At 39.2% G+C, this 27,889-nt stretch overlaps 1 protein-coding gene across 13 annotated transcripts in view; it reads right to left on the bottom strand.

Moving 5' to 3' along the window:
* zmp:0000001200 (dedicator of cytokinesis protein 9) overlaps nt 1-27,889 on the bottom strand; it is a 108,269-nt gene that overhangs the window by 54,012 nt on the left and 26,368 nt on the right. For 5 of the 13 annotated variants that reach the window (XM_037539264.1, XM_037539266.1, XM_017692311.2 and 2 more), the window contains exons 1-2: nt 20,878-21,106; nt 3,115-3,231 (exon numbers count right to left, since the gene is read on the bottom strand). In XM_037539264.1, coding sequence (XP_037395161.1) covers nt 3,115-3,231; nt 20,878-21,051 — 291 coding nt within the window. In that variant the 5' untranslated portion in view covers nt 21,052-21,106. Of the gene's footprint in view, nt 1-3,114; nt 3,232-20,877; nt 21,108-27,889 lie in introns of those variants that run through there. The other 8 variants (XM_017692308.1, XM_037539269.1, XM_017692309.1 and 5 more) reach the window with 3 other exon arrangements.

Genomic DNA, 27,889 nt, shown 5'->3' with positions numbered 1-27,889 from the left:
ATATTATTAAATATTAATTAATTAATTACTTAATTAATATTTATTAAATATGATTAAATATTAATTAATTTAAATTAAATATAATATCATTAACAGCAGGATAAATTCCATTAAAGCTGGAAGATGGGCTGCAAGAACAACTGAGGTTTGAACTTGTCTTGAAGCCTGACAAGACAAGATGTTGATACTAGATCAAATGTTGACGTGAATAGTCAGGTTCTGTTGGGATATTAACTGTTCAGCTTGCACCATGTCCATGCCTACAGCTGCAGCTAATGTAGCACTCCACATATGCAGCAGGGCAAACAGATGTAGCAGTTAGTGAGAGAGTGCTCTGTCTGTGCCTGTGGGCCATGCATTCCTCCTCAGAGTGTGAGGATCACCTGTTGTTCTGATCACACTGCAGCTTTTCTCTGGCATCATGTTTCTTGGAAAGGTGACCGAGAGAGTGAGGGGGAGAGAAAGAAAGACAGACACATTAGACAGATGGATGGCCATAGTCAAGGCTGTCGGTCTGTTACCAGCTCCCACACAGCTGTCGGACCTTTGCAGATGCATACTGCCTCAACCATTGTAACTGCACTCCCACCTAACATACAGCTCCTCCATGGCACAGTCTTCACACTTTAACTGACAGAATATCTAAATCCTGACAACAGAACAGCCTGAGGCCTTCATAGCTTCTATTGTTTCTAAAGCACGGCACACTGTGTTGCTGTCATTGAGCCAAGCGTGTTTTCCCACTGCTTTTCCTGGACAGCAAGGCCAGACCTAGCCATCAACTTCAGCACGAACAGAGGCAGACTTTAAAGCTCTCTGCAGTGTGCAGAAGAGAGATGGGAAACCCATTAGAGACACTTCTCTCTCTTTCTTTCTCTCTAAGGGGTTCTACATGTTGAAAAATGAAAGAGCGAGTCCTGGAGGACTTTGGAGCACTGTATTACCCATTGGAGTCCTTTCTTTGTTAACAGTTCCCTCCATTAACCTGCTTAACTTCCTGTTGTAAATTAACATGTGTGTCTATGTGAAATCAGCTAATAATGAGAATTTGTGTTGAAATTACTTTTATGACCAGATAATTGCGTTTGTACAAAGATCTGTTTATTAGAAGGTTAATCTATTATAAGCATATACAAACTCTTGGTATTCCTTTACCTATATATGTGTCCGTTATAAAAACAAAGCAAATTATGTATTCTCTTGTAATTTTCACTTTGTTAATATTATTTTTTCCACTTTGTCATGCCGTTTTGGAGGAGCATGAAAACTTTGTCCAAATGTGACTTTAGCCCTACAAAATGTTGTCAAAATCTGACCGGAGCCTGTCCAAACATGATAATATCTCAATTAAACTCTGTTTAAATCCGACTGTAGCCTGTCCAAATCCGATTGTAGCTCAACAAAATTCTGTCCAAATCCAACTGTAGTCTGAAAAGATTGTGTCCAAGTCCAAATGTAGCCCATTAAAATTCTGTCCAAATTCAAAGCCTAAAGGTACAATCAGTTTAAAAGCCAGTGAGGTTGTGCCAGTAACAGATTTGTGCAGTGCCAGCAGCAGCAGACATCAGAAAAATTCTGCAGCCTTTGGCCTACATTTCTACTGAAGTCTGCAACAGCCACAAAAATCAACTGCCTAGAGCTTTAATCATGCCTAAAATTTTGATGCAAACCTGAATATAGCCTGAGAACATTATGTCCTCATCTAAACTGACCTGCTGTACCAATTTTAATATCCAAACTAGACAGTAGCCTAACAAGTGTGTCCAAAACTGACTGGAAACATAATATTCTGTACAAATCTGACCATAGCCCCAGAAAAAAACTGTCTAAAGCTGTAGCCTGAAAACATTCTGTCCAAGTTTGAACGTAGCCCAATTTTATTTTCAGAATGAAGCCTGTTCAAACCCCTTGTCCTAATCCAATTGTATCCCAACAAAATTCTGTCGCAAAATGAACTGTAGTCCAACAAAATGCTGTCAAAATCTGACTTTATTCTGTCCAAACCCTTCTCTTAACCCAAAGGTAGCCCAACAGTATTCTGTCCAAACTGCAGCTTCACAAAATTCTGTGCAAACATGACTGAAACCTGAATAATGTAAGTTGCCACTACACAGGTAAACAGTGATATTTTACGATTAGAGTCATATACTTTAGAAAAGATGTCATCAGTCAGAATGCCCCTCAGCTACAGCACTCTCTCATCACCTGTGTGCTGTTTGGAAAAGGTAGAGTCAGCCAAACATATGTCAAGTATTACACTGAGGAATTTCTATAATACGTATTCTCCAAACACTCCAATTATTGAATCTGAGACCCCAGGCCAGCGGGGTCACTGTCCCTTCCACTGTGGCCCACTGCTGATGATGTATGTTTAGATAGCTGTCTGAGGTGGACCTCCCATACAGGCAGTAGCCCAGAGACTGCAGTTTGCATGATGAGCCCTGAGAGACACATCTGTCCTAAATCTGCCACTGCCACACTCCTCTAAAACTAGCCAAGCCACAAATGTCTTCTTCCTGCCCCAAACACAATACCAGTTTGATGAGGGTGACTGACAGAAGATTGCAACTAGCAATTACTTCAATAATTAAACTGTTAACCATTATTTGATTAATAGATTCTATTTTTCTCTGACTTCAAATGAAGGTGGTGCTATGACAGCAGCAAAATTCTATCTGTTTAACAAGATAATCTGTTGATTGCTATGTGCTGGAATGACCTTGTGTGCTTTTGTTTTTGTTTTTGACCCATGATCTCGGTCAACTAATCATTGAGGCCCTAAGTATGCATTGGCAATGCATTAAATAAGCTTTTGATTCAACAGGAAAAGGCCCCCCAGGGGGGTACTTGTTTGAGAGCAGGGTGAGGCACTGAGGAATTTGTATTAAGTAGCGGAAGGATACACCCTTGCCCTTTCACTTAACCTCATGGCTGTGCCTTTGGGCAATAACCTTAACTATAATATATAATCCTATAATCCTGCACAGAGCTACAATGCAATGTGATAACCTGTTAAACGTAAAACAAATCTTTACTTCTCTCTGGATAACTTCTTTCATTGACCTAAGTATAATGGCTTTGTTGGTGCAAGGTTGCAGCATCAAGTATACACACCTGGAAGTCCTCCAGAGGGAACTGCAGCATGTCTCGAAGAACATCACTGAGAATCTGAGTTTTCCTCTGGACCAGCACACTCTCATAGTCCAATGGCTCGATCACACGTGGCTTTACCTGCAAAACACACACAAACATTAAGTATTTTTCATAAGGGGAACACAGCATGTCAGAAATACTGGAAAGCAGCTTTCTGACAAAGCTTTCTGAAAGCAGGCCAAGCTTACTCAATCCTGAAACCACTGCGCTTATCTGCTTTTCATTTTATTTGTTGAAAGAGTAACCACACACTTTTGGAGCCTTTAAAGTAAAAGAAAAATAAAGGGAGAGTGAAAGTGATAGGACTTTACTATAAAAAGCATCTACTAAGAGGGAGGGAAAGAAAGAAACAAAAAACAATGAAAGTGAGGGTTAGAGAAACTGAGAAGAAAGAAAAAAAATACACAATAGATTAGAAAGAGAGTGCATGGGTGGGGTGGTCTCTGTGGGTCTGACTGACTTGAACTGACAAAACTGTGCATGTGTGTGTATATTTTCAGGGAAGTGAGAACATCTTCAGCTCTTTATAAGGCCTTCATATGTAGAGCTACTTTTAATTTTTTCTCTGCTTGTGCTGTTCTGTTTTATTCTGTTTTAATGGTATTGCAGGAAAGGAGTGCTGGACTGAACCACTCCCAAATGGCTCTCAGGTATAATAAGTGTTTTTTTCACAGAAGTGAGAACATTTTCAGCTCTCCATAAGGCTTAAAAGAGGACGCTTCTTTTTCTCCAAACCTCCAGGGAACTTAAACCCATTTTTTCTTTCCAAGTAGGTTAGGCTTGTTTATGTGGGCATGCAATATTCACGTACAAAGTATGTCATAATTTGGATTTTTTTCCCAATTTTTTTTCTCATTTGATGTAAACTGGACAGTCATAATTTTGGGTCAAAAGGTTATTGTGTAGTCTGTCACAAGGCTGATGTGCTTTGTCCTGCCCACATAGCTTTAACAAAACTGTGTTGCCTTATGGTCTCTGTATGAATAAGAAAGTCTTACTAAGTGAAAGCTAACCACTGAGCAATAACTAACCTTGTAAACACACCTGTGCTATCAAGGTAGCTCATCTGTCTGTTGCATGTCTGTTCATTTGTTCATCCTTCCATGCCAGTATTCCCTAGATGCACATCCAGCAGTAACTTGAATAAGCACTTAATCATTTTTAAGACATCAGCATATGAGAGCTAGAGACTGTTTTAGTGAGCCATGAACAGTGGGCTTGTGTACAATATGAACTTCATATGTAGAGCCAGTTCTGCTTGTACTGCTCTGTTTAGTTTTTTTTTTTTCATTGGTGCTGCAAGAAAGGAGTGCTGGAGGAGGGCTATCAATCATGAGTGCTCATCAGAATATTAGAACCACTGCCAAATGGCTTAAAATTGCTTAAAAGCAATTTTAAGTGGTGTTTTGTTGTGCTCCTATCTTGTTTTTTATTAAAACGTTGTTGGGTGTTTAATATAACACACATCAACTCTACAAACCTCTTAAAGTGATGGTTCTTTAGTAAGGAAAATGGTTCAATGCAGAACCACGAACAATAAAAAGGAGCCTGTCCAAGATTAAAGAGTCCTCTGCATTGTGAAAGTGTTCTTCAGATTGCAGAGTGCTGAAGATTGTTTTATACAGAACCTTTTTGAAAAGGGTTCTATATAGCACAAGGGTACTGCTATTGTTACCATATCAAGCCTGTAACAACAGAAGAACCTTTTTTGGTTCTATACATACTTAAAAATGATAGTTCTTTAGTAAAGAAAATAGTTCTATATAGAACCATCAACACTCAAAGAACCTTGCACATGATTAAAGGGTTCTCTGCACTGTGAAAGAGTTCTTCAGATTGATGGAGAATGCACTGTAGATGGTTCTATACAGAACCTTTTTGAAAAAGGTCTTATATAGCACCAATAAGGGTTCTACTATTGTTATGATGTCAATCTTGTTACAGTAGAAGAACACTTTTTGGTGCTATATAGAGCCCTTTTCAAAAAGGTTCTTTATTAAACCACCGACATCACTTTGACCAACAATCTAAAGAATGATTTCTCTACGCAAAAAGCCCTCCTTTGAGGGTTCATAATTCTATATAGAACCACTGATTTTATTAAAGACCAAAAACGACCTGTTTTGAGAGTGTGCTACCTGTCAGAGTGAGGACTAACTTGAACTAACTTCAAAAGGATGAAGCGTTCAGCAATGAGTTGATCAGGACTTTCGTGAGTGACTCAGATGCTGATGAATGAAAATAAAACAAGCAACTCTAAAGCAGACTGATGTAACAGTTGTAACAGGGAAAGAAGGGAAGAGAAGAATACCACCCATAAGCTCTGGACAGGAAATGTCCCCAATATTTTGCTTTTTACATCTGAATATGGACACATGTATTAAAGCATATAATGTGCATGTTAAAGGCAGAGAGTGTGTTTTCTGCTATAGTGTGGAAGAGAAGATCACTTCATAAAGACAGGACATGACTGAGTAGGACAGGTATGAGACTTAGCTGAGCTCCTGTAATGATATACTTCAACAAGTGCTATAGACAAGGTGTGTGTGTGTGCGCGTGTGTGCGTAGGAGTGAGTAAGTGAGCGAATGAATGGCTCTGCCTGGTCAGTCACGACTGCAGTCAGGTCCACATCTGGAGCTGATATTAGCTGGTTGATGTCAGAGGGATCTCCATGGAGATGGAATAGCTCTACTAATCAGTCCTAACAGACATGAGGTACAGTTAGGCTACACACACATGCACTGCCTGCGACAACAGAACTGATACTTCATCTCACAGGAGCTGAGCATGCCAATAAGAGAATGATAATACAGCCTCTATATATGAGTAAGCGTAATATACAGGCTGCCCATAACAGCTGAGACTGAGCAATGCTTTGATAAAAGCTTGGTTCTTTCCAAGTCCAGCTATCAGAAAACAACATGGATTCATTTTTCATATTTTATGTTTAGTGGGGGGCAATATAGCAAAATTATAACATCATCAATATTCTTGATTTTTTTTTTATTACAAACGTTATACTAAGTTTAGTTTTCTGCAATCAATAAAAATGGGTATAATGAATGCAACTTTTCTCATATAAAGTGGTATGCAAATGTTTGGGCGCCCCGGTGAAGTGACATTTTGTTGATTTTCTCATTTAAATTGATAACTGAAAATCGAAAGAGAACATACTTTGCACATTTTAATGCACAAGCACAAAGAAGAAGAAAAACAATATGGTTTCTGCAAAAGTTATGGCACATATTATATATATTTTTATGTTTTTTCCCCCTTGCATCTTCATTTCAGCTTTTTTTTTTTTTTTACATCTGTTGAGCATAGCAGCTGCCTTTTACATTATGTAAAAAAATTTCATGATGAATGGACCTATAGAAATATTCCAAAATTTGTGTCTTTACTTGTAATGCAAGTTCATGTAAAGAACATTTTGCACTCTCCTGAAAAGCCGATAACTTTAGACACACTATTTTTGGACAGTAGTGATATATGGACTGAGCAAAAAAAAAAAAAAAAAAAAAAAAAAAAGTTTACATATTACTTCAAAAGACAAAAAAAAGAAATTAGTTTTTTCCTGATGTGAGCCCTATAATTCAGCAAATAACTAGTAACTGTCCATTATAGTTTGCTAAATTACCATGCTAAGTGTGTTCCATGTAGCAGATATGTTAATGTCTTTATACTTAAATCAACAAAACAACAAAATTTGTCCAGGTAGTTTTCATATGTATAAGACTGCATAGCATATACTGCACTGCACACAATCTAATTACACAAGAATAGTTATGCTGTCTTTGTAATGAAACTTGGTCAATGTTGTTTAAGAACTGACGATATACATGACATGCTCAGAAAATCATCCATCCCTACCCAAGACTACCAAAAAAAAAAAAAAAAAAAAAAAACTAAGCATATGCATTCAGAACATCAGATGAAGGTTATAATATCAGAGGTTTACACATGTATAAAATGATCCATATATGCATCAAAAGAGCAGCCAATTTCCACAATTAGGGATGCACAGTGATATCGGAATCATATTTGCTTAAAAAATATTGACTACTGATACACTATACTGTCAAAGGTATTCACACACCCATCCAAATCATTGAATTCTCATGTTCCAATCACTTGCATGGCCACAGGTGTATTAAACCTAGCAGCTAGACATGCAGACTGCTTCTACAAACATTTGTGAAAGAATGGGTCGCTCTCAGGAGCTCAGTGAATTCCAGCGTGGTACAGTAACAGGATGCCACCTGTGCAACAAGTCCAGTCATTAAATTTCCTTGCTAAATATTCCACAGTCAACTGTCAGTAGTATTATAACAAAGTCGAAGCGATTGGGAACGACAGCAACTCGGCCACAAAGTGGTCAGCCATGTAAAATGACCGTGCGGGCTCACTGGATGCTGAGGCGCATAGCGTGCAGGTTGCCAATATTCTACAGAGTCAATCGCTATAGACCTCCAAACTTCATGGGGCCTTCAGATTAGCTCAAGAACAACGTAGAGAGCTTTATGGAATGTGTTTCCATGGCTGAGCAGCTGCATCCAAGCCTTACATCACCAAACGCAATGCAAAGCATTGAATGCAGTGGTGTAAAGCACCGCCACTTGACTCTAGAGCAGTGGAGATGTGTTCTGGAGTGACGAATCATGCTTCTCCGTCTGGCAATCTGATGGACGAGTGTGGGTTTAGCGGATGCCAGGAGAACAGTACTTGTCTGACTGCATTATGCAAAGTGTAATGTTTGGTGGAGGGGGCATTATGGCGTGAGGTTGGTTTTCAGGACTTGGCTCGGCCTCTTAGTTCCAGTGAAAGAAACTCTTAATGCTTCGGCAGACCAAGAGATTTTGGACAATTTTAATGCTCCCAAATTTGTGGGAACAGTTTGGTGATGGCTCCTTCCTGTTCCAACATGACTGCACACCAGTGCACAAAGCAAGGTCCATAAAGACATGGATGAGAGAGTTTGGTGTGAAAGAGCTTGACTGGCCTGCACAGAGTCCTGATCTCAACCCGATGGAACACCTTTGGGATGATTGATTCTTTTGGAGGAGACTTGCATATACTGGATCACAACCGCACACACACACACACACACACACACACACACACACACACACGATTAAGGGCTTGGCTGATAACAGGACAACGTGCCACACAGACAATAACACTGCACAGCAGAGAGAACACCGTAAACTAGTTTAATCATAAACGCAAAGAAGCTGTATAGAAAGAACAGCAATGACAATCATATGACAGAGAAGTGACATTTTAGATGTCCGAGTCATTAAATACAGCAGTCACAGCTTATCAGTAAACAAAACGGTTAAATCTCACATTCATATAATTTAATCTTTTACACAAGTAAGACTTTACTCACTGTATGTAATGCATTAGAAGCAAAAAACATCAACTGTAACAAAGGTAAAAGTACTGTAACCTCTCTTTTTGCTTGTAGGTAATCAAATATTATGTACTTTATCTGAAAAGAGGAACTGCATGTCCTTGCCCTTATTTTAGGCTCAAAGGCATCAAACGGCCACTGATGTTTAGACAGTTGCATACACAATGACATCAAATGCAGTTACTGTGGTTAAGCTATTATTCACTCATAACTGTGGAATGTGTACAGTTTGCAGTGCGGTACTGTCCCCTGGGTGTGCATTAACATGTGGGCTTCACTCCCACTGCTGTTTAGTGCTGTTTTGATGATTCCCATACCCTTTTGAGAAGGACTCGCCCATTACCACTGACCAATTGCTTGACTCACTATAGACCACAGAATACATACTTATATATTGTATAAGACCTGACAGTTATAAAGCTATCGTGGCCATTACTGATTTTAAGCGATGATACTGATAACACTAATAACACTGGCTGACAGAATGTTTTATGTGCATTTTGGATTGTAACTCTAATCATTTTAGTTAAACAGTACTTTTACTGACAGGTATGATTCAAGTCTCAGTCAGACATCTTAAACTTAAACAGTAGAAACAATGTAAATATTGTGGCAATGGGGCAGAGCTAATCAAAATTCTTCACGATTTTGGTGTCTGATAATCACCTCTTATTTTTCATTAATTTTATGTTAGGTTTGAATACCTTTAACAAGTCATTGTTATTGTAACTATATCAGCATTTTAATCAGTTCAGCCTGTATTATTACGATCAGTCAGTATCAGTCTAGATCCTCAGCCATCTGATTAATCAAGTTGATTAATCAGCTCTAATGTTTTATCAGCAGAGTAAAACACACACACACACACACACACACACACACACACACACACACACACACACACACACAGCTCCTCATCTTAGTTAATCCACACTTCAGTCAAAGCTCCTGTTCTTCTGAAGCTCACAGCCTTTGATGATGGGATATTAGTAATGCTCTACCAAGTCATGTATCTGAATATGTATTAACTTTGAACTATTCTATAAAAGGTTTTGGGTTTTGTGCACTTCTGACAACAGAGTGAGTGTGGTAATGCACAAGAGCGTATGTGTGAACTGGGGGCTTGTTCTAATGCTGCTGTCATATCCAGCAACAGCTGTGTGGTTAGCAAAAAAGATGTTTATTTATGGCCTAACACTGACAACACCACGGCCTCACGCATTGACTCATGCAGCACAGGACTACGTTAAATTATTATTATTTTTTTTTTTTTTACTTTTATTATTATTATTATTATAAAAAGAGAGAGAGAAAGACAGAATTAATAAGGCTAAAACAGCTGTTTTGGACTATAACTCTGGCTCAACTTGGAGTTGTGTACTGCCCTGCTCTTAGGGAGTGACAGACTTTCCTTATTTTTACTGCAGTTCTATTCTCTAAATAACACTATAAAACACCGTACCACGCCTAAATGCTTTTCTCCTCAGTCCTCTCCTCTGTACTTCATTTCTTTTTTACTTTCTTTTTTTCAATATAAAACAATATTTATCAGGTCAGGCTGAGAGACCTGAAAATGTTTCAAAAGTTTAAAATTCAAAGTTTCAATTGTGACAGCCAGCACTGAAGGCTCTACAAATCAATTCATGGGTTGTTTATGATAATCAGCCAGTTCACAAACCTTCTACTGTCTACATCTAAAAAAAGCTTTACCAGTAAAGAGAATTAAAAAAAAAAAAAAAAAAAATACACAAATACAATAAAGATTTCTGTTCATGTCAGTCATAAAGGCATAATTTCTAACCAGCCAATAAATAACTCAAAATATAAATAAAAATAACTCAAAATCTTTAGCTATTCCCTCAACATCAAATTGCCACATTTGTTGCAGGTAGGCAGAACTCCCCTCTGTCTGATCTTCATCAGAGCATCTGCATGCACACACTACGGAACTCACCGTTGACTGGCCCGACCCATTGCCCTGCTCTGGCTCGGCCACAGGTTGAGCTTTAAACTGCTGTGGAGACTCAATCACCATCTTCTGGCTTTTGACTGCTCTGCCCTGCATGCTTTCAGCTTTCTAATCCCAGAAAATCAAAAATGAGACAAAGAAAATCCTACAGGCTTTTCAGTTACAGTCCAGCAAACGTGATCATGTGAAAACTCCAGGCTGGATGGAGCAGTCAGCATGTCCAACAGAGTTTACCTTCAGCAAAGAAACTCAAAAGAGCTCTAAACTTCTACTCCTCTCCACCATATGCACACTCTGCCCATAGCTACTCTCTCTCTCACTAACTGGAGACAGAAGAGAATAAGGGCCCCTCCTACACTCAGCTGAGCTGCACGGGGAAGTTACTTTACACACACACAGACACAGACACAGACACACACACACACACACACACACACACACACACACACACACACACACACACACACCTCCCCCAGGAGCCATCTGAGCCTATGGTATCTACCTGCACACACTAATGACAATGTCCCACCAGAGACAACAAGACAAAAAGAGACATTCCATTGCAGAGACTGACTGTGCCTTAAACAAAAAACAATGGGACACGTGTTTGTGAGAGAAACTGTTTTAGCATATGGAGTGTACAGGTCACATCAGAAACATTCCACTGACTTAAAGTAAATCCACTGATTACATGGGGTCTCCTGGAAAGTCCAACTGACAAAAGACCATCTGCATCCATTGCTCATGCAGTGGTGGACGAGGTACACAAATCATGTACTTGAGTTAAAGCAGAGATACCCAAGGTAAAATATCACTCCAGGAATGACAGAGTTCTTATAATATAGTGGAGTGAGATATTTGACTATGAAATGTAGTGGAGTGAAAGTAAAAAGTCACACAAAATCCAAATACTTCAGTAAAATACAGATACATAAAAAAACTACTTTTTACATTTATTTAGTTACTGTCCACCACTGTGCTCATGACATCATGAACTCACATGTACACACATGCACACATCAGCCCATTAGATTGAGCATGTAGCTTTTGAGATGCTCAGAAAAAAAATCCTCTTCAAAGACTCAAATCCTGACCCACATACAGTCCCAACCCTTGTCCAGCTTCTTCCTGTTCACTTCACAACACAGCATACATAGAAACAGGCTTGGGTGGTATCCACTTGCTTCAAACCTTCAAACTGTGCACTAAAGTCCTGTTCTGTGATATGGGACTACAGTGTTTTGGCAAAGCTAATAATAGCTTAGTTCACAGGTCTAACATACTGCACCACAGCACAGGTTTGGTTCAAATTGATGTCAAAATGACACACTGTTAGAAGATATCTGATAGCTCAAAGAGTCACTCTCCATAAATACAGTTGAGACACTGTAAAAATTCTCAGAACGAAGAAACGTTCTGATCTCTTATTGCATATGACAGTTACAATATAGCCAATATTGAGCACGCAATACACACTGAGCGTACTGGTAGAAGGGAAAGTGGGTAGGATTATAGTGCACCTGTGATGGTAGTGAGGTAACCTTTACAGCCACCAGTAGTGTACATCTCCGTGGAATGATCTGCCTTTATTTCTGGCAGTTTGATTAGCAGTACATCAGAGAGGTCACAGCTGAAGCCTGCAGGCAGGATTCTGGTATTTTTTCCCCTCTAAAGTTCAGACGCTGCTGCTTGAAATGAAGGTCAGTGTTTAGAGACATGTACACTAATCTGCCATTAAATAAACAGTTAATCCAACACTGTAGAAGTGCTGTATGCATGATTTCCTGTCTTTGCCTGTGTCTCAGAGATATGTGCACTGGACAGCAGGATTACTCCCATCTTCTGTCTGCATGCTTGTTTATGCATCTGCTGGGCAGGCATTCCAAACACACACTACTAACTTAGAGATGAGAAAATAAATTCCACACAGAGCCAAGAAAGGGAGTGTGTGTGTGTTTTATCTTTTGCACTAGAGTGTCCAAGTTAAACAAGAGGGGGAGGACCAAATAAGCACAACTGCCACCACCTGCTCTTGAAAACACACACACACACACACACAAAATGTATATACACCTTTGTTCCCAAAAAGCCCAGTCATTGTTTAATTACACAATTTTTATTTCTTAAAATAAATAATATAAAATTTGTTTGATTGTTTATGAAGGGATAATGTTTAATCTCATCAATGTCATGAAAAATGGAAAAATCCATAAGAAAAGAAATGTTTACTTAGATTTAAGTGCTTTTTGAACTTTTTCCACCATATTCTTAGGGGGGTGACTTCACTGTGTGTATATATATGTTTGACGGAAAGAATGTCTGAAGTAGAGGTCAGAATACCTTGTTGTCCGGTCTCATCATGAGGCAAAATGCAAAAGTGTACATCATATACACAGCTTCCCATGCTTGGTACACATGGTCATTTTCTTCAAACAACTCCAACACAAAAAACACTCTGACTGTCACATTCTTCATAATAACAAAAGCAAAATATATTTACACTCAAACCTCTCTCACCAACCAACACATGCAAAACACTGACAAATATCTATGGTGAAGGATATACTTCCTGCACTCATACCTTGGAATCACAAAGGCAAGCACATTTAAATAAACACACATACAATGTATACTCTTCCCACACAATCAGCTACATAGACAGTTTTGTTTTAGTAATGTGCAACATTTCTCACTGTCCATACACCATATACCGCATATACAGTAAGTACAGTGCAGAGTTGGCTCAATCAACTCTATGTAGCACACACACCATCACGCCACCACTATTTTTTTGTCACTGCAGTGCTGATTATTGCTTAAAAGATGTAAAGCCGAGGCTAATAAATTATGCAGAGAAACGGGACTGTAGGGACTACAATCTATAACTGCTAACTGCAGTAATCTGCAATTACAAAATGCACCTCTTTTTTAAGATCTGATAAAGAAAAAGTGTTCTAATAATATTAACAATATATAATGATAATAAATCTTAAAGTGGCCAGTGAGGGTATATATAGGCTATAAAGTGAGTATCCCAGAATAATCACTTTGCTTTAATCGACACCAGTCAGTAATTTGGTCGAGTACTTCTAATACACTCCTACACGCTTTGTCTGAGAGTTTACAACCAGAGTTTGATGTAATAGCTATTGAATCCCTGCAGGAATAGGGAAAAACAAAAGGGTGTGAACTGGAATGCAGGGTACACACACACACACACACACACACACACACACACACACACACTCCCAGTTTTCTCAGAACTTTATCAGAAGAAACATCAGTGCCATTTCCACTAAAAGTCCCTAAGAGCTTAAACACAAAGGATATGTGCAAGAAACACACACACACACACACACACACACAGACACACACACACACACACACACACACACAAGCTACATATTATTGCTGTCCAAAGAAAAATGAGTATCTCCATCACAGCAACTGTACAGAGGAAATTTACAAAAGTATTCAACAGTTTACCTGTAAACAAAAATCATTCATTACTCCAGGATCGCTTTCATGTTTCCTATCAAAACTGCATTCTCAACTGAGATCAAGCTAACATGCTTTCGGTGTTCCTTGCCCATAACTATAGACGTTCAACACCGTTAATGTCAGCAGCAGGTTTTGTTTACAGCTCAACAGTTTTCTTACATGTTTTGGAAGACGGATGAATATGCAGAGCACTTTGAGTAGGTCCATTTCTAAAATATCGTAGAACCACATCAATTTGAACCAGAATACACAAATGAGTTGCTGTTGCTTGAGGGGTAGGAAGGGACCGAAAGCGAGAGATCGAGATCAAGATCAAGATCAAAAGAGAGATCGAGATCGAGAGAGAGAGAGATCGAGAGAGAGAGATCTCGAGAGATATCGAGAGAGATCTCGAGAGAGAGATCGAGAGAGAGAGAGAGAGATTGATTGAGAGAGATCGATTGAGAGAGATCGAGAGAGAGATCGAGAGAGAGATCGAGAGAGAGATCGAGAGAGATCGAACTCGAACCTGCAACACTGGCTAACAGCGACTAATTTATCTCACTCACAAATGTTTCTTACCTTGATTCCAGTTTCTGTGGTGGAAAATACAACAGAGGGAACAGTAGTTTTCTTTCGCAGCCAGCATTGGAAGAAAGCCACTTTGCATTTTTCATTGGATTCAGGTAGGTTAGTCTTCATTGGTGAAGTTGTCAGACTTTGGTATTTGTTACCAGTTTCAAACAATTAGCCACAACTTCAGGATTTCTGGTACTTGTAACGGCAGCTGAAAAAAACAGGCCGTACTGTATCCTGGTACAGGGCAGTTTCACTGCTCAACCATTCTGAACAATTATCCAACCAGGTGCAACTATAATCTATCACAGCTCCTCTGATGAATATTCATATCAACTCAGAATTTTGCTGACACTATGCGACGCAATGCTGCCAACTCAAACAACACAAAAGGCATGCGCGGTGGCGAGGTACATGCAGGTGTTGTAAGAAAAAACTTATTTTTCAAATTTAGCACAATTTTACCATTATCAGTGTGACATGTAAAAACTTTCAAAACACATGCAAGTTCACTGGTCATTTTGGATAAAATGGTGACATATGTAGTGCAGACATAATGACATCTGGATCCTAGTACTACAGTGGTCAACCATTTTGACTCAAATTTCTCTAGAAAGGCGCATTTCACACCAAACTACTGTGAATGAATTTGTTTACATCTAAACCACTGCATGATGAAGTAATTTTGCAAAATCGTTGGGGTTTTCCTTTAACTTTTAATGATAGTTAAGGCAAGAGATTTTGTTTCAAGCAGTTTTCAGCATTTCTATTGGCCCTTTATTGTGAAAATTTTCCCACTATGTGACACTAGCGTGAAAACGGTCACACTAAGAGCAGCTGGCGTGTTCAAATGATGCAGAAAAGAGAAAATTGATAAAAATGGAGATAACCAGTAACCAGGCTTTGCCTAAACAGTTTGCTCTTCTGGTGTACAACAAATACTGTTTTGAAATATTGGTCAAATCTAAAAATCTGTCTCAAGCTGCCAGTTTTTAAAAGCAAACATCTTCAGATCCCAATATAATTCTAATATGAACTGCATCACATTACGAACTCAAACACAATCAAACTGCTTTATACAATATTAGTCCATGACCATAAAGTTCTCTGATAGGTCTGATCAGTAAATTTAGCTGCTTGATGAGCCGTGTTTTATTATATTTCTTTCAGACTCTGCTGGATGGTTAAAATAACACTCAGTCTAGTATCATACAAAGGTTATTGATTGTTTACAATGTTTTCCATGGGATCTCAGTAATGAAAAAGAAACTGTCCTGACAATCTTAAGGATATTTTTGTCTGGGAAATGCATTAAAATAAACATATCAAAAGTTTGCTTATATATCTAATGCTGATTCAGGTAGTGTGAAAAGCAGAATGGCAGGACTCGAGATAAAAGCTACAAAACCATCTCTCTGTACAGCTGGAATTCTCCCTTCTCTTCTACCAAATGGACATACAGAAGGAGAGATCATGTTTCTTTTCAGCTGCTTTCTTTGCAAGCAACCACAGAGAGTATAAAGTTAAAAGTGTGTGTGTGAGTGTGTGAGTGTGTGTACACACAGGTGTGCGTGTGCATATTTAAACCTCATGCTCACAAAAGTTAGCTCAATTTTCTCCTGCAAGACAGAATTAAATCCCACTGTGTGCACCTCTTCCTGCCTGACAGATACTGTTTTTTAAAAAAATGGGAAGCATCAGTAAAAGAGTAAGTAGTAAGTAAAAGTAGTAAGTAAGTCAATATTTATATAGCACATTTAAAACCAAAGTGCTTCACAATAAAACAAAAAAGAAGGATTCCCACCTTCCGAACACCACTACCACACATTCACACAACAGAGTACAAACCTCAGTCCACAGCTCAATGACTGTAGAATGCTAATCTATAAAAATGTGTTTTAAGCTCACAGATGACGCATGACTGATATCACTTGGAAGTCCATTTCAAAGTCTTGGTGCAGCGACAGCAAAGGCACAATCCCCTTCTTGTTTAAGATGAGACTGAGGAATAGTTAAAAGTGATTGAGAGGCAGACCTTAAAGATCTTGTCGGCGCATATATACAAAGCATGTCCTCAACATATGCAGGTGCCTGACCATTCAAAGCTTTAAAAATCATCAATGCCATGGATTCTTATATTGGATTCTGTAATGCACTGGGAGCCAGAGAAACTATGCTAAAATTGGAGTAATGTGCTCTCTTTTCTTCATACCAGATAACATTCTGGCTGCAGCATTTTTAACTTCTTGTAAACGAGCCAGAGATGCTTCGTTAATTCCAAAATACAGTGCATTACAGTAATCCAATCTAGATGTCACAAAGGCATGAATGACTTTTTCCAAATCTAAAGCATTAAGAAAAGAACATTTTAATCTGGAGATTGTCCTGAGCTGGAAGAAACTAGCCTTGACAACTGCATTTATTTGCTCAAATTTTAATACAGCATCAAAAATGATCCCAAGGTTTTTAACTTGTGTTTTTATAAAATTGGTTATAGAACCCAGATTTTCTTTCAAGCTCTTGGTTACTGTTGGGGGGACCAAATTAAATAACCTCTGTTTTACTATCATTCAGCTGAAGAAAGCTCTGGGTCATCCAATTCTTAATATCCATGATACATTCATTGAGTCTTCCTAAAGAGTAGTGATTTCCAATGTTTAAAAGTAAATATAGTTGTAGATCATCTACATAACAGTGAAATGAGATGTTATGTTTATGAATAATTCGCCCCAGTGGAAGCATGTATAACAAAAAAGCACAGGCCCTAAAATGGACCCTTGTGGAACCACAGAATTTTTCCCAATGTTAACAGAAAAGGTTCTACGTTTAATATAGGAGATAAACCAATTTAGAGCCAAACTCTTGACCCCAACACAATGTTCCAAACGTTCAATGAGTATATCATGATCAACAGTGTCAAATGCAGCACTCAAGTCCAGCAAGACAGAGGACAGAACAATCACCAAAATCAGCATTAAGTAAAAGATCATTAGTCACTTTTAAAAGAGCAGACTCTGTACTGTGAAATGCCCTAAAACCCGATTGAATGGTTTAATAAATTTTGTTGCTGTTTAAAAAATATTCAATTTGAGTAAACAACAGCCAAAAATTATAGTTTTGACATAGGCCAGTAGTTACTCAAAATCCCAAAAATCTGATTCTGCTTTTTTAGGAGGGGCTGAACAACTGTATGCTTAAAACACGCAGGAACTACACCAGATGCAAAACTTGCATTTATAATTGATAAATCGTCAGGTCCAATTGTATCAAAAATGTCCTTAAAAAGCCATGATGGAAGAATGTCCATGGCACATGTAGGGCATTTCATGTGAGAAATAATGTCAGATGACTGTGCAAAGGAAACCAGTTCAAATTTCTCAAATGTTGGAATGCCTGGCTGAAAGGCAAAGGGCTGAATCACAGAAACTGAGATATTAGACCTAGCCTAGTAAAAGAGCAGTCAAGCCATTAAGACGTTAAAGGGTCTATATCGCTGAATTTTACAATTTTACTCAGTTTTTTTAAATAAGAGTTTGCCGTCACGCCTGCCTTTTGAAAGAGCCTTAATAGAGGCAGCCAATCAGAAGAGAGATCATTTACACAGCCAATGTTTAAATGGCACAGAAAAAACAGCTTGTTTAATTCCAATTTAATTCTAAGGATAAAGAGAGGTTGGAAACTGATCATGCAAACACAAATTATGACTGTTTTTCTTACATAAAACAACACAAACAAACTGACCTCATGACCAAAAAAAAAAAAAAAAAAAACACAACAAAACAAAAAAAAGAAAACACACAACAAGAAAAATGTAGGATAAGGCAGTATTTGAAGTAATGAATATAAAAGGGGAAAATCAAAATCAACCACAGCACATCAATCATGTAAAATAAGACCACAGAGGGCAAAGCCATCAAATTGCTGCAAGGCTATCTGAAAGGAACACAATAAAACCAGCTCCATTTTTTTAATTAAAGCTGAGACTGAGGTTGTAAAGTAGGACAAAAACACACAGCACCACAGATATGAATCATTAACAAATGAATTTTCAATCAGCTCTGAATCGTTTAGCTAATGATACATTATGTTTCATTTTGGTATCTAGGCTGTATTAATGTTAGTTGCATTGCTTCAAACAAGCAAAGGTTGTACAACTAACACATGGCTGGGCTGCAAAATTAGAGTTGTATTACATGGCACCAAGTACAGAAGATGCTCTGGTATAGGAGTACTGAACAAAAATCCCCAACCTGTTTATAAACCTATTTCTGTTCGGGACATTCAATGACATAAGAATCATATCACTGCAGGGAGACATTCGTTTAATAAAAATACTGGCACTGGATGGATGTTTATATTTGACTAATATTTCAAATGTATTTATCATACTTATTGATGACGTATTATTGCACTTCCGAGGAGCAAAACCTTGTACAAAGATGATCAACATATGTGTAAGGTTAATCCAGGTGGATCTAGTCTCCATTCTACATTTTAAAAACGTTTATTAATCGGTGTCAGCATCTCATATATATAATTGGGAAATATCGGATAGCAGTGTTTCCATATTGATGCATCCCTAATTTCTGCTTAGAGATGTGCTTAGAGATGTGGCTGAACATTTGCTTACAGTTTTACAAATCAAATCTGATTACTGCTTAAACACTGAGCCACTATGTGCAACACAATTTGACTATGTGCAATAAAAACAGACCATATGAATGTGATTATAAAAGCTGCAGTGATGAGTCCAGTCCAGTACCTTTATTAAAACCCACTTACCAACAAATATTGCCATCAAATCCTGGCAGGCGTGACATGTCTCTCAAACCATTCAAAAGCTAAAATCTTTCATTTTTAACCTTAGTCCCAATAAGCATCGCAGTTAGAAAAGGTCTAACTAAATGTCAGCTAAAGGTCTTATAAGAACACTCTAGAGAGATACCTCCTCCCTTTCTCCACTACACCAGAGCCATGAAAGAGCAGAGGTGGAAGGAAAAGGCTGTGTTGCAGTAATCACTGCAACGAGTACAATAACAGACCCTGACTTCCCCCTAAATAAGCTCACATGCACTTTACCCCAAACTGACCCACACACTTCATCTACTGACAGCATTTGGGCTGTTAGAGAGCTAAATGTTACAAGTGTAATGATTTCTACCAGTTAAATATTCATCTATTGATTCATTGGTGTATTAGTCGAACCTGTGCTGCTGAAGGAGAAAGATAGCGTTCCAGGTCTACATTCAGAGGAGCCCTGACCCACCCTGACCTATTTAACAGCGCTCACTTACACATGCTAAATTCAGCTCAGAGGACACACATAATGCCATACAGAGGAAGCATTAGGGTTGCAAATGATGCACAGTCCTATTAAAACAGGCAAATAATTTCTGGATGCATAAGAATAGAAGGTCTCTGTCTCTCTCTCTGTCTCTCTCTCTGTCTCTCTCTCTGTCTCTCTCTCTGTCTCTCTCTCTGTCTCTCTCTCTGTCTCTCTCTCTCTCTCTCTCTCTCTCTCTCTCTCTGTCTCTCTGTCTCTCTCTGTCTCTCTCTGTCTCTCTCTCTCTCTCTCTGTCTCTCTCTCTCTCTCTCTCTCTCTCTCTGTCTCTCTCTCTCTCTCTCTGTCTCTCTCTCTCTCTCTCTCTCTCTCTCTCTCTCTCTCTCGTAAATCAGAGGGAACTGCTCTGTCCCTGTGGAAGCCTCTGATCTCACATCTAGCCCATTCAGCAATGCTTGTTCTTTCTTCCTCTGCTTCTCTTCTCATCATTCCTCATGTGTCTTGCCAGCTGTCTCAATCTCTGTTTAGTTTAAGATAGCATTATTGGTATGACTGTATTAAGTGGATTGTTGCCAAAAATAATGACAATAAGAACAACAAAAACAGCAATGACTGAAGTTATTATATATTTCTCTCTCTCAGACAGGTACATATGAGAAAACTATTAAAAAGAGCAGTTACGACCTCCAGTACAGACTATGAGCTGTAGTGCTATTCTGATACAATGAGGTGTCCCAACCATGACTAAGCACTGATCCCAAGTCCATTCTTTCAGTTATTTAAGGATTACTTTAATGGGGTAGTACACAATACACAGACTACTCATCTCAAGTGCATCTTCTCTTACACCAACATGAAGTGATCATGTCAGACAGTAAAGCCATGCTGCAAAGAAACTGACCACTCAACCTGATAGAATACAATTACACTGATATAATTATACACACATGATACCACCCACTCATAAGAATCCACCCACCCACACATTCTCTCCCAAACCCCACCTTCAATGTAGTCCTGATGGACCAAGCTTTGGACTCTCTGCGGCTAGGGCAAGCTGGTTCCGTCACTGCCGGACCAAGCAGTTCGGCAGCACTCACGCTCTTACAGTACCCACAGTTCCTCTGGATCACGGAGCGCAGCCCTTCAAACAGAATCACGCTAGTGGTGCAGCCCATGGCTCCAGCATCAGTGACCCAGTTTTCCTACTGCTCCATAGAGAAGAGTGAGAAGAGTACAGCATGCGGTTCCATCAGTGCATTCTGACAGCACGCAGGCTGCTACACCTCAGTGATACACTGACAGCATGGGAGGGATGAGAGTGTGTGTGTGTGTGTGTGTGTGTGTGTGTGTGTGTGTGTGTGTGTGTGTGTGTGTGCGTGTGTGCGCGTGTGCGTGTGTTTGAGGGCAAGTTTGTGATTGAGAGAGAGAGGGGGAGGGTGGGAAGGGAGAGAGCACAGAAATGCTGGCTCAGAGCTCAGAAAGTGGGTTAATGTCAGAGGTAAACAGAAGAAGGATGCTGAAGCCTCAGCCAAAAGCATAGCCAGACTGCTGACTATCCTTTAATATTTTTTCTCCTCATACATGTCAGTAAGCAAATATGATTTTAAACCAATATAATTATCAGTAATTTATTTCACTTCTATAAAAAGACATATACTTCAGCTACTGTAAATGTGGTGTTTTTTTCTAGAATGCCACAAAACTTTGAAATTGCAGTTTCTCTCAATAGGCTCAACAACACCAACATTCTGCTCCCTGTTCTGTGATTAACTGTGTGCATGTCTGTGTGGAGGGAGGGGGGGGTTGGGAAGACTGGGGTCAGGACAGTATGTGGTCCAAATATTTCCAGATGCATTAGAGCACACAGGAGCAGAGTCTTTAAGCAGAGAGGAGAGATTCAGTCCAAACACGAGATTACCATCCGGATAGGTCACGCGCACAAGCACACACATGCAAATTCACCCAGACAGATTTAACGTGCACATAGACAGATAGTAAAACTAATACTAATACAAACTAATACAGTTTTACAGCGTGATGGATTTTTCCCAAAACACCTCAGTATCTTTCACTGTTTAAATGAAAAGTGGTCTGCTATAGTGTAGACTGTATGTTTACAAGTATTCATCACTATAAAAACAACTGCCATATATACAATTACACTATATACAATGTGTTTTAATTTCCCCCCAAAGCCCATGTATGAAATTGTGTGATTTATGCATATAATTCATTTTTACATGATCACTTTCCAACCTTTCTTTACAGAATTTTCTCCCTTTCAAAAGGTTCAACAGCCAATTCTGGTTGCCAGTAGATTTGTAAAATTTGGCTGTAGTGATATTAAAAAAAAAAACTGTATGCGATAGATGTGGACTATGATCTGAAGCGCATGGATGGATGGATGGATGGAGAGATGGAGAGAACTTGATCCCAGAGGGAAATTGCAGTATTTCAGTAGCAAGCCATATACTTACACATAAACTTACATAAGAAAAATACAAAACAGAAATAAATCTAGTCCATAAATTAAAGTACAAGAGTAGTACAAAGTACAAATTAAAGTACAATAAAATAAGGCATAAAATTACATATATTTACACGAGAGACAGATTCGCTGTATTTACAAGATAGCAGGCACTGAGTGGTTTGAGAGGTAGTCTAATATCGCATATTATAGACAGGGCTAACTTTGAGTTGAAACAATATGTAGTGTAAAATGCATAGTGAAAAGTGTCATTACAGTAATAGTTGTGATATATTGCACAGTGTGTATTAATCAAAGAGGAGATACAATGATGTGGTTCAGCACATTTCAGATAACAGAAGATCAGTACCGTCTCTACTGCATTTTCACTAAAGATACTCCACTGGCTTTTCCCGAAAGAGCAAAGGTTTGGTCTTTTTAGTTTTCAGGGTTTTAGCACCTCATCTGAAATAGTCAAACCACACAAATCATGCTTCACTGAACTTTTGAGTTTTTGGATTAAGGGCATCACAATCAACAATAATAAATCAATGAATTGTACTTGAAATCAGCTTCTTTGTTATTGTTTTATGTCTGTAAAATGTCAGACATTAAAACAGGCAGATTATGCTGAGAAGTGCAGCACCAAAAAGGAAAGCAGGCTCTCTTTGTAGACTGAGACTGCTGAACCAGGTCTGTTGCAGACCCAAGTACTGGTGGAGCACGGTGTGAAAGCACCCTGTGAAACTTCTCCATTGTTGGCTTACTGTCTTAGCTTTAGCCTTTGACTGAGTAAGATTTATGCAATTGTTCAGGCATACAACTTCAGATTGCAACATTTCTGATTCAATCTTTTCTAAAGAAGAATACGATATAAAATGGCCTTGGACTGTGGCCTTAGCTGTATCCCAAAAATCAAGAATCCACTGGCGCACTAGATTGTAAAGTGCTGAATCAATATGTAAAGAAGAGTCGGAATGCCTAATTTCATACGTAGATCTACTGGGGCCAGATCTTGCTAAACATAGTCAATATGAGAATACAAGCTCTGGGGATTGGAATAAAAAGTGTAGCCCCTAATGATGGAACAAAAAGTGTAGTTCTCTCCAAATGTCAACCAGGCTCCATTCCTTGCATATCTCCCTAAGCATTGAAGAGGATGTAAAACTGATGAGAGGAAAGGAAAACTTGTCAATGTTCTGATTCAATTGAAATCACCGGCTAAAATGCCCAGGCCCAAGATTGTGTGAAACATGAATTTTGAAGAATTATTTGGTGTGCAAATGTTGAGCATCATCATGATATATTGCCTAAATACCAGTCCTAAAATTAAGATAAAGCTGCCTTCAGGGTCATTGATTTGCTTCTCAAAAATGAACAACAAATGTTTACTGATTAACATAGCTGCACCTTGTTTTGTAGGGTTTGAACTGCAAGACGCAAAACACACTTGTCCTACCCAATTTCTTTTAAATGTTCATCCTCTGATAAATGGTTTCCCAAAGCATAGCAACTGATGTCCTCTCTTTTTCAAGATAAATGAATATTTCTGCCTTTTAATAACATGCCCTTAACAGGTAACAATAATGAGAATCATTCACCCAAGGCCACGGAGGCAAAGAAACAAGACGTTACTGCAAGAACAATAACACTGAGTCACTTAAGCCACTTTAAAATGTATATTGTCTCTATATATTTTCTCCATATTTATGCATATTTTTCTATATTTTGTATATGTTTAATACATTTCAATTTGTTTTTTATATTTTACTTATTTACTTTCTGTAGAGCGATGACCTGAACCTCACCACAAGCATTTCAATGCATAAAAGTCCTGACATGCTGTGCAAACGACAAACTCGAAACTTGCCAACCTGATAAGGCACAGAACAAGTGCAAATATCAGACATTTTACGCACACGCAGCAAAACCCTTTTCACCCATCCCTGCCAAATTACAGAACCGATAAGTGTAAAACATTTGGACACAAGACACATGAGGTCCTAAAAAAAAACAAAAAAACAACTAAACAGTAAATTAGAGCAAGAATCAATACAGCAAAGTATAGCACAAGAAAATGAAAATCATTTTAAGAAAATGAAAACACCACGCCTATTATTTAAATACAAACAATACATATCCAATCCTCGTAAAAAGCACATTCAACCCAAAATGGGAAGGTGATTGTCAGTCAAAGACAAAACAGAAAAAGAAAAATTGGCTACCTCTAACAACATCCATAAACAGACTGATTTAAAGACCAAATTCACGAGTGACAGGTTTTTCACCATCCTCGTTCTAGCTGCTCTAACCTATTTTTCCCCCCACATAGTTTAGTTGGTTCCCATGTCCAGGTGAACCTCTTCATTCTCAGACACTTTAGACTTCCTTTAGAACCAACAAAAACATTGTTGGAAATGAAAATGACAGAGGTAGAACAAAAATAAAAAGGTAATTGGAGCAGAGCATGAAATGAACAGTCATTTTCTAGTGGGTCATGTGACACCAATCACATTTGTTTTAAAAAATTGGATTTAATGTGTCTGAGATGGCAGCAGAGCTGCTGTGTAATTCCAATATTTCATAGTCATATACTATTACATATCAAAATTACTGAAGGAAATAATCCACAGGCAAAGACAAACAGCCTCAGGTAGGCTGTTATCCACACTCACACACGTGTCTTTGTGTGCTAAACCATGTTGAGCAGATATAACTCCTTCACAGAGCCTTCACTGACAGATGTTTGCCCTACAGCTCAGAGGGAAAAAAAAAGTCACCATTCACAAAGTGGCCTAATACTACGCACACAGACAGAGAATCACACAAAGAGCAGTCTGCTTTTTCATGCCCTGAAGACACAGATTCAGCTCACTCATGCTTTAACATGTCTCAGAGTTTTCTAACAGAAGCCAACGTAGTGTGTGTAAGAGCATACATGTGCGAGTGTGTAACTGGTGTTTTCCAAGAATGACTCACAGGGTAGTCTCTCAGAGCAGTTTCAGGTGCCTGTTTCTGTTTCTACTTCTTTCTATGTATAAAATCATATTTCTCTCTCTCGGTCTGTCTCTCTGTCTCTCTCTCTCGGTCTGTCTCTCTCGGTCTGTCTCTCTGTCTCTCTCTCTCGGTCTGTCTCTCTCTCTCTCTCGGTCTGTCTCTCTCTCTCTCTCTCTCTCTCGGTCTGTCTCTCTGTCTCTCTCTCTCTCTCTCGGTCTGTCTCTCTGTCTCTCTCTCTCGGTCTGTCTCTCTGTCTCTCTCTCTCGGTCTGTCTCTCGGTCTGTCTCTCTCTCTCGGTCTGTCTCTCGGTCTGTCTCTCTCTCTCTCTCTCTCTCTCGGACTGTCTCTCTCTCTCTCTCGGACTGTCTCTCTCTCTCTCTCTCTCTCTCTCTCTCTCTCTCTCTCTCTCTCTCTCTCTCTCTCTCTCTCTCTCTCTCTCTCTCTCGGTCTGTCTCTCTGTCTCTCTCTCTCGGTCTGTCTCTCTGTCTCTCTCTCTCGGTCTGTCTCTCGGTCTGTCTCTCTCTCTCTCTCTCAGACTGTCTCTCTCTCTCTCTCTCTCTCGGTCTGTCTCTCTCTCTCGGTCTGTCTCTCTGTCTCTCTCTCTCGGTCTGTCTCTCTGTCTCTCTCTCTCGGTCTGTCTCTCTGTCTCTCTCTCTCTCGGACTGTCTCTCTCTCTCTCTCGGACTGTCTCTCTCTCTCTCGGTCTGTCTCTCGGTCTGTCTCTCGCTCTCTCTCTCTCTCTCTGTCTCTCGGTCTGTCTCTCGGTCTGTCTCTCTCTCTCTCTGTCTCGGTCTGTCTCTCTCTCTCTCTCTCTCTCTCGGACTGTCTCTCTCTCTCTCTCTCTCTCTCTCGGACTGTCTCTCTCTCTCTCTCTCTCTCTCGGACTGTCTCTCTCTCTCTCTCTCTCTCTCTCTCTCTCTCTCTCGGACTGTCTCTCTCTCTCTCTCTCGGTCGGTCTCTCTCTCTCTCTCTCTCTCTCGCTCGGTCTGTCTCTCTCGCTCGGTCTGTCTCTCTCGCTCGGTCTGTCTCTCTGTGGCCATGGGCAGCTCAGGAGAACTAGATGTCACCTCCTAACTGGTGTAAAGTTCACAGGAGGAGGAAAAATAAATGTAGAGATGCACCAATGTGGGAATTTTGGGTCAGATGTAAATATTTTTCATGTACGCACCTGCTGATGCTGTTCTACCAAAGGTAGAAACTGGGACTATATCCACTTGGATAAGCATTACAAGAGAATACATCATGTATGTCTGTTGGGTTACACATGAGGCGAAGCGAATAAACTGAAGATACTTTTTTCACAGTAGCCCAGTGTCACATAAACGTTCTGTTCTTCAGAGTACAATAGATATATCGGTCAAATCTAAATATCAAATCTGTCCAGTGCTGATATTTTTTAAGCAAATATCTGCTGATATGATTCCAACATCATTGTGTATCCTTATAGAATGCTTTAATGGAAGTTAATGTAACAAGATTTTATTTTAAAGAATTTTAAGAAATAAATTTGAAACACTTAATTTGTGTTGGTCCGTTTAAACGCCAAAAATGGAGAGAGAAGGATTTGTTTTGTTTCAACAGATATATTACAGAGTTCTGTAATATTGACAGGGAGTGTGCACTGATGTTACAGCTTTTTGCTCATCACTTGGTGACTGAAGTAACAATGTGCTGCATGATACAGTACATGAATATTCTGTGTGACCCAAGGTACATATTGCAGTGTGCTGTGAGTTTTTGAGTGCATCATTTTTTGCAAACAAAAAGCACCAATCCAACTTTTTTCTGATTTGGATACCTGAATACAGAATGTGTCAAGGTCAGTAACAGTGCCAACTGACACAACATATGTTCTGTAAGATTTCTCCATTCATCCACAATGAATGCTTCAGAATGTGTAGCACCACCTCCAACTGTCAACAGCCAATCACAGCCTTCTAGCTACAATCTGAGACTGGCTAACATCAGTGACCTTTTACTGGCTACATCTGAATCTATGTTAGAAACAATCACACACACACACACACACACACACACACACACACACACACCTTCTGTTTATTAATAACTAGTGGGCTCCAGGGAAAAAATTATGCTGAGGATATGCTGCTATAAGATCCAAATGTACGCCCCCTCACACCAATGTCCTGATCATTAATAAGCAGTGTGCTCTAGGAGAAGACAGTGTTCAAATACTCCTATAAACCCTCATGTACTGTAGGACGCACATGTCCTTTGAAAGATGTGAGCAGTAAAAGTGAATGACATTTGGCAGTATTTTTGAGCTCTGGTAATAAATTGGCCAGGTCATGTTTGTAAATGAGAACTGGTTCTCAAACATTTTACCTGGTAAAATAAAGGTTTAAAAAAAATAAAAATAAAAATAAGTCAACACAGTGTTTCTCTGAAGATCAGCGGGATGTCTATGCCTTCAGCATTACCATGTGCCTGTACGTCCACTCTACCCTACTGTGCTGTGATGTTTATCCCCACCCGGCCACAAATGCACACACTTTTATTAAGCACTGGCTGGGGGTCAAGCGGAGCAA

Source organism: Pygocentrus nattereri, chromosome 6 (assembly GCF_015220715.1).
Source record: "Pygocentrus nattereri isolate fPygNat1 chromosome 6, fPygNat1.pri, whole genome shotgun sequence".
Classification (NCBI taxonomy): domain Eukaryota; kingdom Metazoa; phylum Chordata; class Actinopteri; order Characiformes; family Serrasalmidae; genus Pygocentrus; species Pygocentrus nattereri.
This window is presented reverse-complemented; position numbering and strand designations above follow the sequence as displayed.